The following is a 15,766-nucleotide window of genomic DNA, read 5'->3' on the forward strand; positions in this document are numbered from 1 at the left end:
GCTTGTCTTCCTGTTTGCCTGTATGTGTGGGTGTATATTCTATCTGTATGTGTGGGTGTGTCTGCATCAGTCGTGTGACTTTTGGCCACACCTACTGCTGGCATGTGGCCCTTGCAAGGTTGATTGAACCACACACAAATTTCACTTGTCATCTGACTGTCCAATGCTTTGGGAATTCCTTGAAACCTACCTGTAATTTACCATTCTGACTATTTAGGAACACACTAGACTTTACGTTAAAAGCATTTTTTAACTAACATGCTTAAAACGGGCCATGCTTTTGAAAGAAAGGAAACAAGTAGTTTCAAGCGTTCTTGATTCTTAAGCAGGATGGCAGATAGGGAGAGGAGCAAGTCTTTCCTCCCATGCACTTTTCTCCTGAAAACCCCCCTCTGCTGCCAAGCCTGCTGTTTGACACCAGAGAGTCTGGTTGCTGAAAACACTGGCTTGAGGGGTTAATATTCAGTGGAAATATGGCGTAGGAGCAAAAGGATTTATTTTCTTTTAAAAACACACACACCCTGGACAGTGGCTGCTATCTAAAGAAAGAGAGATGACTAGTTCAAAGCATTCTATTTTGAATAAGCTTTTAATCCAGCAAGAAGTTATGCCCTCACTGTCACCTGCAACTTTCCTTTCTCACTTTTCTACCTCACATTGGAGCATTAATACCACAAGTTCCACCAGAGACCCTTGGGGACCCTTCCATTTATTTCCCTCTATTGTGATGTTGTTCATTTATTTTTTTGTAGTGCTTTCTGTTTTTGAGTAGCTATTGATCATTAAGGAGACCTATCCTCTGATCCCATGAGTTTGATGTTGTTGTTTCCTTTCCCCATGAGCTGCTGTTCTCGAACTTTGTTTAAAAGCTTTCTGAGTCCCAATAACATACTGCACACCAGTTCAACAGATCTGTTGCTGAAACCTGTCATCTGTCTATTCTAAGACCTCTCCTTTACAGACACCATATTGATTCTAGTATGGCATCTGTTTTCCCTCTGTCAGGCTGCATTTACACAGCAGATTATTCAGTTTTCCTGACATTTCCCTAACTGCTAATTTCCACATTATATTTTAGCTTTCACACGACATAAAAACCACTTCCAGAAATATAGTGGAATATAGTTGAAGGTTAGCACTCATCTCCATGTTATTTGCAGACATTTTCCTCTCTAGAAGCCTGTTACATGGAAATGAGCAGTAAACTTGCACTGTATCCACTATATTTCTGGAAGTGGCTTTTACATTATGTGAAAACTAAAATATAATGCAGAAATTAACAGTTAGAAAAATGTCAGAAAAACTAAATGGGCCTTTGACCTGATCCAGCAGGGCTCTGCTTATGATAAATCGCAATTTTTGTGGGCTATTGTACATGTTTTAACTGCACTACTTTTCATAGTATTTACAGTTGTATCTCGGGTCAAGAACTTAATTTGTTCCAGAGGTTTGTTCTTAACTTGAAACGGTTCTTAACCTGAGGTGCGCTTTCACTAATGGGGCCTCCTGTTGCCACTACACCACTGGCATTTCTGTTCTTATCCTGGGGCAAAGTTCTTAACCTGGAGCAACCACTTACTGGTTAGCGGAGTTTGTAACCTCAAGAGTCTGTAACCCGAGGTACCACTGTACTAGGGATAGCGATTGCTCCAGGTTTCCCAAATCTGGTATACTTAAAATGTTTTAGACTACAACTTCCCATCATCTTTGACCATTGGTCATGCTGGCTGGGTTTAATGGAAATTGTAGTTCAGATATCTAGAGGGTACCAGATTGAGGAACACTGGGTTAGGCCAACAGACCCCCAAATTTTCTAGATCCTTTGAAGAAGATAGTTGACCTTCTAATGTTATGGAGTGTATGTGTGTGTTGTTTATCTTTTGATAGACAATTTCATGTTTGAATTCTTGAAGAACCCACGGGGAATGGCATCAACTCAGTGTAGTGTTGGTTTTTTAGTTTGTCTAACCATTCTAAAACATTATCCCTTTTTGTCCTCTATACTGCAATTACTAAGTTGTAGTGGGTGAAATTAATTGTTTGAGTGTGAGTAACTTTCCAACATCTTGTATTATTAAGACTGATGTATATAATTCATTTATATCCCAGTAGGTCCCCTGTTTCACTGGTTTGTTGTCCTGCAACACATTGGCTGGTTGTTTGATTTTTTGTATTTGATTTAAATAAATGTTTACCATGAGTGTTTGTATCTCTGAACATAAGAACTGTATTGGATCAGGCCAACATTCCCATGCAGTTCAACACCCTGTTTCCGATACTGGCCAGACAGGCAACATTGGTCAACTGGGAAGCCCACAACCAGGGTCTGAAGACAAACATTCTCCATTTGTTTGCCCTTGAGCAATTGTAGTTCAGAGATACTTTGCCTCTGAACTTGGAGGCAACATTTACCGGTCTCAGCTAATAGATGTGATGGCCACTGGAAGAGTGTTTTTTGTAGTACAGTATATATTGAATACTGCAGATTATGCTCAAAGAGGTTTACAATAACCTTGCTGTCCAGTATTGGACCCTTATTTCATGCTTGGACTTGGGCTGGAGTTGAGAGAGTACAACAACCCACAGTGCTATTTTTTTGCTTTTATCCCTCAATAGCAGGTTGGGCTGAGGCGGCAGTGTAGTTCACTGTTATACTCCTTTGCAGGTTGGAGGGTAGCTTGCAGCAGCTGTGCACTATAGTTTATTGTTAATACTGCAGGCCATAGGTGAAACTGAGGCTGCTTTGGACTCCTAGTAAAACAAACAAACAAAAAAACCTGAATCTCTCAAGTTGCAGCAAAGGTCAATTTACTTAAATTGGTTCCACAACAGACCTCCTCTTCATAGGCCAAATCAGGCATTCAGAAGCCTCATGCTCCATTGACTTTTATGCAGACTGGTTGCACTTTAGAATGCTCGGAACATAAGGAGCATGTTTGTACTTGAAGTGGAACCCAAGTTAGAGTACTAACCTCTGGTTTTGTCTTTTTTGCTTCTTCAGTCATAAGCTCAGGTAACACACACAGGAATACACCGCATTATTTTCTTGTGGGGGTCTCACTTGTATTTTACCTAACATTCTTTGATCATTTTGTAGAATCTCTTGAACCATTCTGGATGCTTTACCTTTTCCCCTTATTGCTTTGTCACTCAGGCTGTGATGCTTTGTTGCCGGGCTTCCCACTTGCTCACAGTCATTGCTCTTTAAAGTCATTCTTGTATTTGGAGCTGTGCAGGTACACACTGCAAAGTAACAACCAGGACTTTCTTCTCTGTATGACCGTCATTAACATGACTCTGTGGTCAGTGGGAATGAAATGGGAGATCACACTTCCTCCACACAGATCCCCTGTAAGGTCAAACATGAGGGTGGGGCAAAGGCTGCTGAATCAGTTCTGCAGGAAAGAAGCCACTCCCACTGATGCCAGTAGTAGCTGGTGTGCATGTGCAGTAATGTGAAAACTCAAAAAAGTCAGCATAAAACTAGTCTCAGAAATCCCAGAGCAAAGGCTTAGAAGTAGTGGTATCAATATAAGCGTGCATGATAGAGAGAGAGAGCGAGAGAGCGCATCACCAAGCAGGCAAGAAGCAAAAATACTGGTTTAAAAACCCACCTTAATGCAGATCAGCCTTGAGTTAGATGGACCCATGATCTGACTCGGTATAAGGCAGTTGTATGAGTTCATATAACTAATCTTCTTTCCCTTTTTAAATTAAATTTGACTGGTATTCAACTTTCTGGGCAATTATTCACTCACATAGATGCTGAATTTGATAGTGTTCTGGTCACTGTTTCCAAGTGGTTTGAGACATCTTGCGCCATTCTTGCTTAAAAGAGCCTATTTTTACATTATATAGTAAAAGTTAAAATATTCCGTAACAAAATGGAGAATAAAAATAATCTCTTATGACAAGTCTTCCTCCCCCCCTCTTCCTTCTGGTTATCTGTAAAGTATACGCCCATTGTCAGTTTAACAGGGTAGTGCTTGTATAAACATTCTTGTTTCGCCTGTTCCATGTAATAGTTTCTTGTATCGTATTTCTTCTGACCCCGCTATCTGAAACCAATTATAGGAGATCCATTTGGGCTGCATCTATTTTCATAAGGAGCCCAGGAAGCAGAGATGAATATCAACATCAAATATGATTCTGAGTGCTTTGTTATTTATGTTTCAGAGAGATTTTGTAGCCTTCAGCTCTCAAGAATGTGTCACGCTGTGCTGTTTATACATTGAAGATATTAATGGCCATAGATGTCATTTTTCATTTTAACATCTCAAATGCAACAGGCTGATAGGTTAAACATTCCTGTTTTTAACGAAACAATATGAATGACATCTGTTTTCTTTTAGGAAAAAAATTCGAAAAGGAGGAAAACAACATATTTATAAAATAATTCAGTAATATATTAAGCAATTTCATTCCTGCTTAACACCAAAAAAGAGGTGTAATTAAAACATGTAAAAATGTAGCTCCTGAATATGCACGTAACAGGAACTTGTATGTATACACAGAATCTCAGTAACACTTAGCTGTAAAATCCAGAGAATCACACTGGCTCCTAAGATTTACAAACCTGGTTAAATATATTATTATTATCTGTTTAAGGTTTTACAATTATCAAGAGTATATCAGTTTATTTGTATGTTGCTTACAAGTTTAGGAGTCACAGCAATATTTACCCATAAATAGTGTGTAGTAATGTGTTCCGAAAGCCACATGATCAATATTTTGTGTAATATTGCCTGTTCTGGACACCTGTTGTCCAGAATGGTATTATTACTTTAATCCACATCCTCAGTGGCTTTATTGTTTTAAGCTGTGACATGTGCCATACTTTTACTGAATTAGATTACTTTGTTAAGTAAAAATGCTACTTAATTCCACACAGATGTTTTTGGAATTTGGACATGACCACCTCACAAACCTCTAAACTGCTACTCATTTCTAAACTGCTCGTTTTCAGTGAAAAGTTGCAATTTGTTTCATCAACCCATTTTGCAAGTTTTTGCTAATTGTGTTAAAGGGCAGACAGATCTTCATATAAGTTTACAGAATGGGAGACTGGACCTTCTCAGTAATAGTGCAACCCTGGACTTTGGAGCGCTTTCCCCAGGAAGGAATGTCTGGTGCCAAGTTAACTATAATTTTTGCACCAGGAAAATCATTTTTATTCTTCCAGGCTTCTGGGCAGCTTTAATGATAGCTACTCAATCCAGGCTTTAGTGTGTGTTTACTGATATTATATACAGTTTAATGCTTTTCTCATGTTTTCTTACATTAGAGATACTGTAAATTGTGTTGAGCCCCCCCCCCCGTAAGTCTATGATACTTAAATGATACACATGTCTTACTAAATCAAATTATCCTCAGTTTTGAAAGATGCACTAATTCCATCATATGCTAAGCAGTGACAAATTCCATACATCATTCATAACTCACTCATTTATCATGGATTTAACATGAGTAAGTGAATTGACAAAAGGAGAATTTAAGGTACTCGTCTCTATTTGTTTACCATACATACTTGCATAATTTTATTTGTATGTCTCCTTTCCATAGTTCAAACTATGCTCAAAGTGGCTTACACCATGAAAAAATACATTACAACATAACAAAAGCAGCCATAAACAATAAATAAAACATCAGCAAAAACACAACCAAATTGGAACAGATCCCAGATAAATCATAAGATTCAAAATAAAGATACAAAAAAATCAATAATAGCAACAACCCCCACAACAAAAACACTTAAAGCCCAGCCCAAGAGTCTACAACCACAATCTGTACTTCTCACAGTGTTTCAGTTGTCAGCATTTCTAAGATACCCTTTCATACAAATTTAACATTTTAATTCGCATTTAGCAATTGAACACACAAGTTTAAGACAGGAGAAGGGTGCTCCTTTTACATATAAAATATCCTAGCTTCAGTCCTTGGGGTTCCAGGTAGGAAACCCCTCAGATAACTTGGAGATCCACTTCCTGTCAGTGGTAGAGCATCTTTCCACACCCTGGTGTCCCCCAAATGTTCTGAACTATCAGCCACAACCAGCATGACCAGTGGTCAGGAATGATAAGAGTTGTAGCCCAGAACACCTGGAGGGCACCAGATGAGAGAAGTTCTGAGCCAGATGGACCAATGATCTTTTTCAGTATAAGGCAGCTTCCTGATAGGGGCTTGTGCCATTGTTCTACTTTAATTTCTTACGTGCACATTGCTGAGACTGGCTCCTTGTTTTGCAAACCAGGGATTGCTGTAAACCATTGTACCAGATCAAAGGGATGGAATGAGAAGCTGTCAGAGGTTGTGTGCACATTACAGTTTACTCTGCATCAAGTGTGCTCCATTGCTAGGTTTGGAAGCCACATACACACAATATTAGCCACATCCACATCAATGCTGTAGCTTCTTGAGAAATGCTGCTGTTTGGTGCATTTCCCCCTTCCATCCAGTTAGAAGACGTAAGCCATATTCACTTTACAGTTAAGCCAAGGGGTGTACATTAGAGACACCAGCAGATAGGTGCACATGCACAGATGACAGCTTCATGAATAGGTATTATGGGGGAGCTTTCCACGGGTGGGGAAAGCAAACAGGTAATGTGCATCAGGTATAGACACCTCTTCCTCCTCTGTGCTTTGCACGATGCAAATGTGACTTGAAACAGGGGAAACAGCCTCATGGTGTTTTAAGCTGCCAATGTGTACAGAGCCTGGGAGACAACCTTGGCCATATTCTTCTCCTAAAAGCCCACTGTCCCATCCCTTGATGGTGCTTCCAAGCCTCCACGGTGCTACTGTAAACCTATAGCTACCGCTCTGCAATCTAAAATATTTTTTGGCTTAATAAAGGCAGACATCTTTTTAGGCTCAGGAATAAATGAGAGGCCTGCCGTTCCTCGGCAAGCTTTGTGATCCTCTTTTAAAATCTGTTGCACTTGAATTTAAAGCAAGCTAGGGTGGTTTCGTAGGGCTCTTGCTGGTCTGCAACTACTTGAAAAACCCAAGAAAACAGCAAGAGGATTGTTGTGGGTGTGCTTCAGCCACGTACTGGTGCCTTTTACAGGCGGACAAATCTGTGTTCTTAGGAGCTGGCGATAGTGCGTGCAGTTTGTTTACTTTGGTTTGCTGTGTCTGCGTGCTTTCTCAGAAAACTTGTATGGAGCCAGACTGTAGCAGCCCTCTCTCTGTCTTTTCATAATTGATCAGGGGATGACTGCTTTCCCTGAGGGTTAAGAACGTGGCAACTTTTTCTGTTTGCTCAGCATCTCAATGCAGTAGTTCAAACATTGTTCATACCAGCTGGCAGTGTAATGCCATATGCACATCTTGTCAAAGCAACTGTTGTCATGGCTACTGGAAACTATCTTTAAAAAAGCAGCTCATTTGAGTCTAATCAAAACTATACCTTTCTTTACCAGTTTGGCAATTTTAGGGTGCATACTGTTCAGGTAATCATTGCTCTGTATTTGCAAATAGTTTTCTGTGCCAGTTCTACAGAAAATAAAATAAAACGTAGTTTTAATATTTTCAGATCACAAAGTAGCAACTCACTGGATTTGTTATAGGATAGAAAAGTGAATGAAGGCATCTTAGTAGTTTCTTATAGTTGGTTTTGAAGGGTTCCTTAAAAAAAAAAGAGACTACTATCCACATTAGTTTTTTCACTTGTGTAGACCACATTTTAAAGTTAGATATTTTCCTGGTAATTGGCATCTTTCTCTTGTGCTCAGTTTTGTTTTACTTAATTCAAATGAGAAGATTTTTTTAATGCTATATTTTGATTGCAGTTCTATCACCCACAGAAGCTAATCTGATTGGCTAGGTAGTGATTTCTTTGTTCTCAGAGTTTACGAAGAATGCAAATGAAAGCCTCTTAATTTTATTTGGCATTAAAACTCCACTTTATTTTGTCAAACGAGAGGTTTCCCCTTGAATTGTAAGTACAAAAAAGTGTTTTTAATCTTCAATGAATATCCTTATTAATTCACTTTCAAGATAATCTGATGTTGATTCGTCAAATTTAATTACAGCTTCCGGTAACACTTGAAGTCTACTGCTTTTGCTTAAAAATTGTAATATGAAAATGCAAATTGAATGATGATTTACAAGGGTGTGAGCATTTTAGCTGAACACTTAAAGACAAGTTCCTTGTGGAGATGAGGCTATTGATGCGGTTTATGATTTTTCCTCTTCAAGCACTTTATACAAATTAATGCTATTTCCTTGAGGATTTGTTGCACATATATACTTTTTCACAATATCTTGCATAAGTACTTTCTGTGGAATTTTCTTGGTGTGTTTAAAGAAAATGGGAAGTCTTCTGTTTTCAGATTGTATAAGGGAAGATCAAATTATGCTTGAAAGTTAACATTGGGTAAGTTACAAGCAATAACATTTTCAATTAAATGTTCAAAAATTATTTACCTTGATATTGTATTTACTTGCAGGCTTTGCAGGCAGCCAGACAGCTGCTTTTACAGCAACAGACAACTGGGCTGAAATCTCCCAAGAGCAGTGATAAACAGAGACCATTGCAGGTTAGTAAATCATCTTTACATCTGAGACCTAATCGCTGTAGCACTCAAGCACACCTAAATATAGATATACAACTGTACCTTGTTGCATTCTTGCATATTTACATTTTTTGCAAATGGCTTTAGCTTTACTATTAGAACTGTAATTTATTAAGAAACGTTACTACGCAAAAAGAACCCCTTTTATAGAAGCTTGTAGTGGCTTAAAAGGTCACAGAGAGTGAAGCAGAACAATCTCGGGTCCAATAGGCGCTATACAAATAATCTTCCTACAGATAGCTGGGGAATTTTGTGCACATTCTTCACTCTGAACACTTGGTTGTAAAGTGGCAATTTTTCAGGAATGGAAAGCTTTCAGAACAATTATCTGAATATGCAAAGAGCAACCCCTCCTGCTATTAGAACGATGTATTTTATCGAACTGGTTGTGTGTTAAGGGCTCCCCCCGCCCTCTCTTCATATTGTGTAAGGATCCAAAAAGAATGTTTTTATCATGTGCTTCAGCTATTGTTCATAATATTTAATAGAAAAATACGCACAGATTATAAATATAAATCTTGTTAATCCGATGAGGATAGTGGTGGTTTTTTGTTTTGCTTTTATGGTTGTTTATAAATGACTTAGCAAAAGGAGTGGAACCAGGCCCTGCTGTCAAAAGCTAGTTCTGACTTGTTTTATGTGAACCAAATATTTGTTATTTCACTGCTGAAAAATGGAAGGTTCTTAGTGTGTGCATATATTCCTAGGAGTAGTAATAATGTTGTTCTTCCTCTCACAATACAACCCATGCTTTTCTTTACTTCCCTCATAAGTACAGAGAAAGTTTTCAAGCTGATGCCATTGTATCTAAACAGGCATTTGAGTGAATTCAGTGTTTCACTTTCTTTTAAACCAAAGGCTGATTGAAATGTTACAGGCACTGCATGCAGGCTGCCAAAAATGACTTCTAGGTGACCGTGCTTCATGTGATATTTGAAATGTTTGAAAGCCACTAACCATGTGGTTAGCCGTAATCACAGGGAGTCTCTTTATGCTGGTGCCATGCAGTTCATGCGGCTGGTGGTAGTGGGGTGGGGAGCCTGCGCTGCCAGCGGAATCGTTTTGAGATGCTTAAAGTTGCCACATGGAACGCTGCTGTGCGGAGGTGATTTTTGACAACTTCCATGTGGGACCAAAATGAGAAGTAGAAAATAGGATATTTACTAGGGATGGCAAATATTTTCTGTGGAAACTAGTAATTGGTGATGGATTTGAACCCTATCCAAAAGAAAAAAAGCTTTTAGAGTTGTACAAATACTGACTTTCCCAACCCTGAGAACATTATTTTCCTTTGGTTCCGTGCCATTTAACCCCTAGGTTGCTGCATTTGTCTCCTTGCTGGCTAGTCACGTATATGATCCCACCCAATAATGTAGTGAATGGGGATTGTGTCAAAATGTTGCATAGCTACATTTGGTGTAGTAGTAGTAGTAGTAGTAGTAGTAGTAATAATAATAATAATAATAATAATAATAATAATTTATTACTTGTACCCTGCCCAACTGACTGGGTTGCCCCAGTCACACTGGGCAGTTGATGGTGCCACTGACGGCAAGTGAAGACAACATAAATAAATAAGTGGACATTTCCCCAGGGGGTGCTGAAATTTTGCTTGGAAAGAGGAGACATATTTGTTACTGTTTGAAACTGTGAGTACTTTTCTCTCAGGGCTGCTGTAATACAGCTCTGTGCTAGACATGCATGGGGACAGGGATTCAGGGCCCTGGATTAGGGCATCCTGTTTGTGCTACATGAAGTAACAGCTTACTCCAGTGGATCCATACACATATGGAAGATCCATTGCTGATTATCTTGGGTCATTCACAGATCACTGTGTTGCTCTATGGACCTCTGAACTCTATCTGCCGAAGATGATAGCGTTGCTGTTGTTTCAGGATGAAAGATGTGAGTAAAGAGCCTCTGATTTTCCCAGTGTTGCCTCTGCAATACTACGTAAAATGTAGCATCCAAAGTAGCCCTTACTTCAGCCTTTCAAATATTACTCCTTGAACAAATAGAATGTTAAAATGAATTCAGAAGTTGTTATCCAAGGATAACAGATGATGTAAAAAGAGAACACAAAGTCTTCATTCAAACTTCATGATAAACCATGGTTTATTTGAGTGGAAATGAGCCACAGTGAGCCTTGGTGTTGTCTGCTTCCCTGCCTTCCTTCTCTGGCGCAGCAGCAAGGAGGGATTTGAAAAATTTTCTTCCATTTTTGATTAATCACAGCTTGTAGATGCATTCAGGCCTCACAGACGGTCATTGCTGGATGGGTTTGTTTGAAAGAAGCCAACTTCAGATTTTTTTCTGCAAACCGTAGTTAAGGTTTGCTATAGTTTAGGATCCAAATGTAACACTAAACTGCAGTTAATCAAAATTAGACATAAAAGCTTGCTTTCTCCTTACAGCTACTCCAGAGGAGAGGGGAGGTAGACCTTGTCCCTATCATGAGGAATAAAGGAGAGTGTTTACTGACTTCTGATTCTGAGTAAATGCAGTTATACTTTAAAGCTCTGATTTGTCTCTTAAGCTTGGTCTTCTAGTTAAGTAAGTTAAGAAATTAACTTAACATATTTATATGCATCTAACATAATTTGAATTTGACACACATGGGGGGGGGGTAGAGAATTTTATAACGAAACCTTGAAATTTATATCAAGGATTGGTGCTGAATATAGCCCACTGAGTCTGTCTCTAGACAATACCACTCTACCATAGCCACAGCCCTCACCAGTCCTGCTCATTGCTATTCTTGAATATGTTTGCGTGGCTGGAAAGAACTTGTGAACTGTGATAATGCCTCTTGCTTACCTTCATGGAGTTTGGAGAGATGTATGGGTGTGACCATGTAGAATCTTCTGACTTTTGTGTGGCTAGAATGCTGTACAAAGGTAGGAGTCACCTCTATTGTTCCCCGCCTCACTATTCTTTATAGTCCCATCCACATTTACCTCTGACCCTGCCCACGCCCAGCATATGGTTCCCAGATGTTTTCTCATGAGAGTACATGGCCCTCAGGCTAAAAAACGGTTTGCCTCTCCTGGTTTATATATTTCTGATATTAACTGCCAATACAAAGCTCTGTGTTGTTCATTGGGTAGTGGAAATTTATATTGAATTTGTGACCCCATGGGTCACAAATAGTGACACTTCCTTTATTTTTGTTAAGCCATATTTAGTGTTGACTTGTTCCAGTATTTCACTGATGCAATTGTATTTAAAAAAGAACATTTAAAAGCCTGGTGTGCTAGGATTGGTGCAGTCTTAAGCTGCGGTCCTATACTCACTTATTAAACTGTAAATGTCATTGAACACAGTAGCTGCATTTGCACAATCAAATCCAGACTACTCAGCCCCTTTGCTCTGGCTTTGCCAGAAGCTGTTAACCATGATAGAGCCTGCTGGGGAGGGTTCCTGACTGTATTGATATTCCTGGTTCACATGTAACAAGAAACTGTGGTTTGCTGTGGCTTCCTTGTTTGTTCCCTGCTCACACATGAATGAAGTAGGAGTGAAGGGGATGTGTGCAAACACACTAAACTTGTGAATAATTTGGCTCATTAAGCGAGGATTTAATAGTGCAAACTGGGTTTGTGGGACTTAGGGTTACCAAAAGACAGGTACAGAAGGTACTGATCTACCGGACCCATAGCTTGCAAGGCCCCCAAGACTGATCTTTCATTTAAAAAAATTCAATTCTCTAGCCCTTCTAAAAAGTTATGAAGCAAAATGTGCAGATACCTTTCTGATTTCTGTGTGATGACCAAGCCTGTGTCTTGTCACCATTCAGTGTTTTTAGCCAATGAGTGAAATCAGAGTTGTTTTTTGGGGAAACCAGGCAATAGGAATCCCTGTTTTTCCTATAAACCAGGATGCCTCATTCCTGTGGGGCTTTCATCTGAGATCAGGTACTCCCTATAAATTATTTTTTGCTCATTCTACTACATGCAAGTGGATGTTAAAGAATCCCCCACTCTGCTCCCCATTGACAAATGCAAAACTCACTCCTAGGTCAGTGGGTACAGAAGTGCAGCCTTGGTTTTGGTTTAGGGTTGGCATTGAGGGAAGCAGGATTCTTGTGCTTTTAAGAAGTGTGTGACGGGCAGAAATCCAACAGGTAAAGGTTTTTCTCCTATGGAAATACAATTATAGGAAAAGCTTTACCCATTCACATTCTGTTACACATTTTATGATGCTTACAACCACTGATTTATTTTGAGGGCCTCAACTCCACCTGCAAAAAACATTTACCTACAACACAAATCATATGCACATTTTATATAAATCAATGTCCTCTTCTACAGCCAGACTGGAAAGCCCAATTCACATACAGAGTGAATTGAGCCCAGAAAATCCTGTAAGCACCCCTTCTTACAATCTTAATTTTTTACCAGGGTGTAATCCCCATTGATTAATTGATTGATTGATTGATTGATTGATTAGTGTAATCCCCATAGTCATGCTGGCCACATGACATGGAAGCTGTACACCGGCTCCCTCGGCCAATAAAGCGAGATGAGCACCGCAACCCCAGAGTCGGCCACGACTGGACCTAATGGTCAGGGGTTCCTTTACCTTTTTAATCCCCATTGAACACAGTGGAACTTACTTCTGAGTAAATATGCATATAGATTCCAATGATAAGAGATTTAATCCAGAAGTGATCCTCAAAGAACTCAGCAGAAGATTCTCAGAAGTAAGCGGGTTTAGGATCAGATTGAAGTAAATGAAGAGGTCCAGCATAGCCCATCAGCATCTTAAAGGGTTTCATATTAATGTGTTTCTAATTTCCTCTGTTTTGGCACAACTGACTGATCTGGCAAATGGAGACAGGTTGGAACTGCATTATAAGTCTCATAAAAAAACCTAATAAAACTTTATACCTGGCTCACACATCAGCAAGCAAATGGGGAGCATTAGGTAATGTTTGCCATCACATCTCCTGTGTATACCATGTTTTTATTTAAAGGCAAAGCTGATTTATATAATGTGGTATTTATTTAAATGAAAGTTCTATACAATGCATGTCTTTTTATTATTTTCTAGCAGATAATGGGCTTGGTTATGTTGGCAAATCCGTCAGTTGAAAATTACTGCAAACAACGTAAATTTACACAATAGCAGTTGTAGAAGGGCCCTTTTCCTGTGTTTTTTGTGGGGGGTGGGGGTTAAATCATGTGCATCAAACAACTCTATCAAATATTTCTAGAAAAGTGCAGACTTCCTTCCAAAGCAGTATGTTGGTACTTCTCTTGAAAATACATTTCACTGTGGTCACTTGTACTGCACGTTCATTAAAAGTGGTTAAACTATTGAGCCTTTAATTTTAAAAAATCATCTTTTACTGGACCACAGATAAATGCTTTGGAAGAATGAATCATAGTTCCCATTAGGACATTGCTATGTTGATAGCAAACTAACAGTGATAGATGGACTGGCTGCTGAGTGTTAAGGCTTTATTGAATAAAAATGTGTTAGCTAAAGCAGGGCTTGTGCCTTGAACACCCTGAATTTGACCATGAACTTAAGTTCTATATGTGTACCAACCATAGATTCACTGTCGCCAAAGGTTTATCTCTCAGCCTCTTCTCCCATGAAACGGAAAAAGAGCATTTTAAACTCTCCTGAATTTTGGTGCCGTAACCTCAAAAGGAAACTCAAGGTAAAAACCACATGCACAGTGGAAATAGTTTTCCTTAAGCATCTTTGATACCAAAGCTACCAAAAAGGAAAAATACATGTAATATACAATATAAAGTATATAACTCTCTGAGTTTTTAAGGAGCTTAATGCACATTACCTCAGTAATCCTAATAACTCTTTTTAATGTAGGTCAGTATTATTTAAATTTGGCAGACTTAGAAACACAACTTCAGCTGACCTTTGGGATAGCTATGAAAAGGGGAAAATCTAATAATAATAAGTGAATGTTCATATGGCACGTTCACACAATAGAGAGCTGAATTTCTGCTCACGTGCTTTTGGTTCTAGACTTTGAGATGTGTTTATGGAGCTTGCCCTCAAAATCTGGCTGTTGGGCTAAGGTAGCTTCTCTTAGACAATGAGAGAAAGGACCATGGTTCAGTGACACATCACATGCCATGCAGCATGCCCCAGGTGCAGTCCTGGGCATCTCCACGGGTGTGCGCAAAAGACTGCCTGACACTCGGAAGCATCACTGCCAGACTGTTTAGCCAGCAGTGGGAAATCTCCAGCCTAATTAGATCTGCCAAACTTCCCCATTTGCCCTTTGAAGCCATTTCAAGCAAACCATGCCCACCTGTCCAACATTTGCCAAAATATGTATCATCAGATGTAGAGCAGATGGTGTATTTCTTTTTTATTACTATTTTTTTGTTGGCACATTTTGTTATTTGATGATAACTTTTTGTGAGGCAGTGGCTAGAACTGTACAGTGATACCTCGGGTTACATACGCTTCAGGTTACAGACTCCGCTAACCCAGAAATAGTGCTTCAGGTTAAGAACTTTGCTTCAGGATAAGAACAGAAATCGTGCTCCTGCGGCGTGGCGGCAGCAGGAGGCCCCATTAGCTAAAGTGGTGCTTCAGGCTAAGAACAGTTTCAGGTCAAGAACGGACCTCCAGAACGAATTAAGTTCGTAAACCGAGGTACCACTGTATGCAATATTCCACATGTGACCACACCATAGATTTATATAACATAATGTCAGTTTTGGCTGTTTTAATTTCAACAACTGCCCTCATTCAGCATGCCTTTTACACCCCTGCTGCTCACTGAGTTTAGGATTTTGTTGAACCCCAAGACTTCTTTCTAGGTTAGTACATCCAGTTTATATACTTGCCCATGTATTTGTATACTCGGGACTTTTGCCCCAAAGTGTATCCCTTTCTCTTTACTTACATTGAACCCAATTGGCCATTTCGTTACCTACTTACTCTGAGGAAATCATATTTGGAGCTTTTTGCAGTCCACTTTGGGTTTTTTCTATTTCAAATGATTTGGTGTGTCATCCACCACAAACTTGCCACCTCATTAATCACCCAAGACTCCAGTATGCTCACCACTTAACAATTTCCAGATCCAACCAAATTCCCGTTGCCATACTTTATGACAACTAGTGAGTTACAGAAATATTCCTTTATTATTTGATTGTTTAGTTAATTGATTGGTAACGTATGGGGTTCTGTGAGGTTCCATTT

At 39.3% G+C, this 15,766-nt stretch overlaps 1 protein-coding gene across 27 annotated transcripts in view; it reads left to right on the top strand.

The window, feature by feature from the left end:
- Nucleotides 1-15,766, top strand: part of FOXP2 (forkhead box P2) — a 361,843-nt gene that overhangs the window by 234,374 nt on the left and 111,703 nt on the right. For 22 of the 27 annotated variants that reach the window (XR_014516587.1, XR_014516588.1, XR_014516589.1 and 19 more), the window contains one exon: nt 8,453-8,542. Coding sequence is in view for 21 of the 27 variants with exons in the window: in XM_083463464.1 (XP_083319590.1) it covers nt 8,453-8,542 (90 nt within the window). In the remaining 6 variants the exon portion in view is untranslated. Of the gene's footprint in view, nt 1-8,452; nt 8,543-10,405; nt 10,484-15,766 lie in introns of all 27 variants that reach the window. The other 5 variants (XR_014516592.1, XM_083463471.1, XM_083463473.1 and 2 more) reach the window with 1 other exon arrangement.

Source organism: Podarcis liolepis (assembly GCF_965112155.1).
Source record: "Podarcis liolepis genome assembly, chromosome: 10".
Classification (NCBI taxonomy): Eukaryota; Metazoa; Chordata; class Lepidosauria; order Squamata; family Lacertidae; genus Podarcis; species Podarcis liolepis.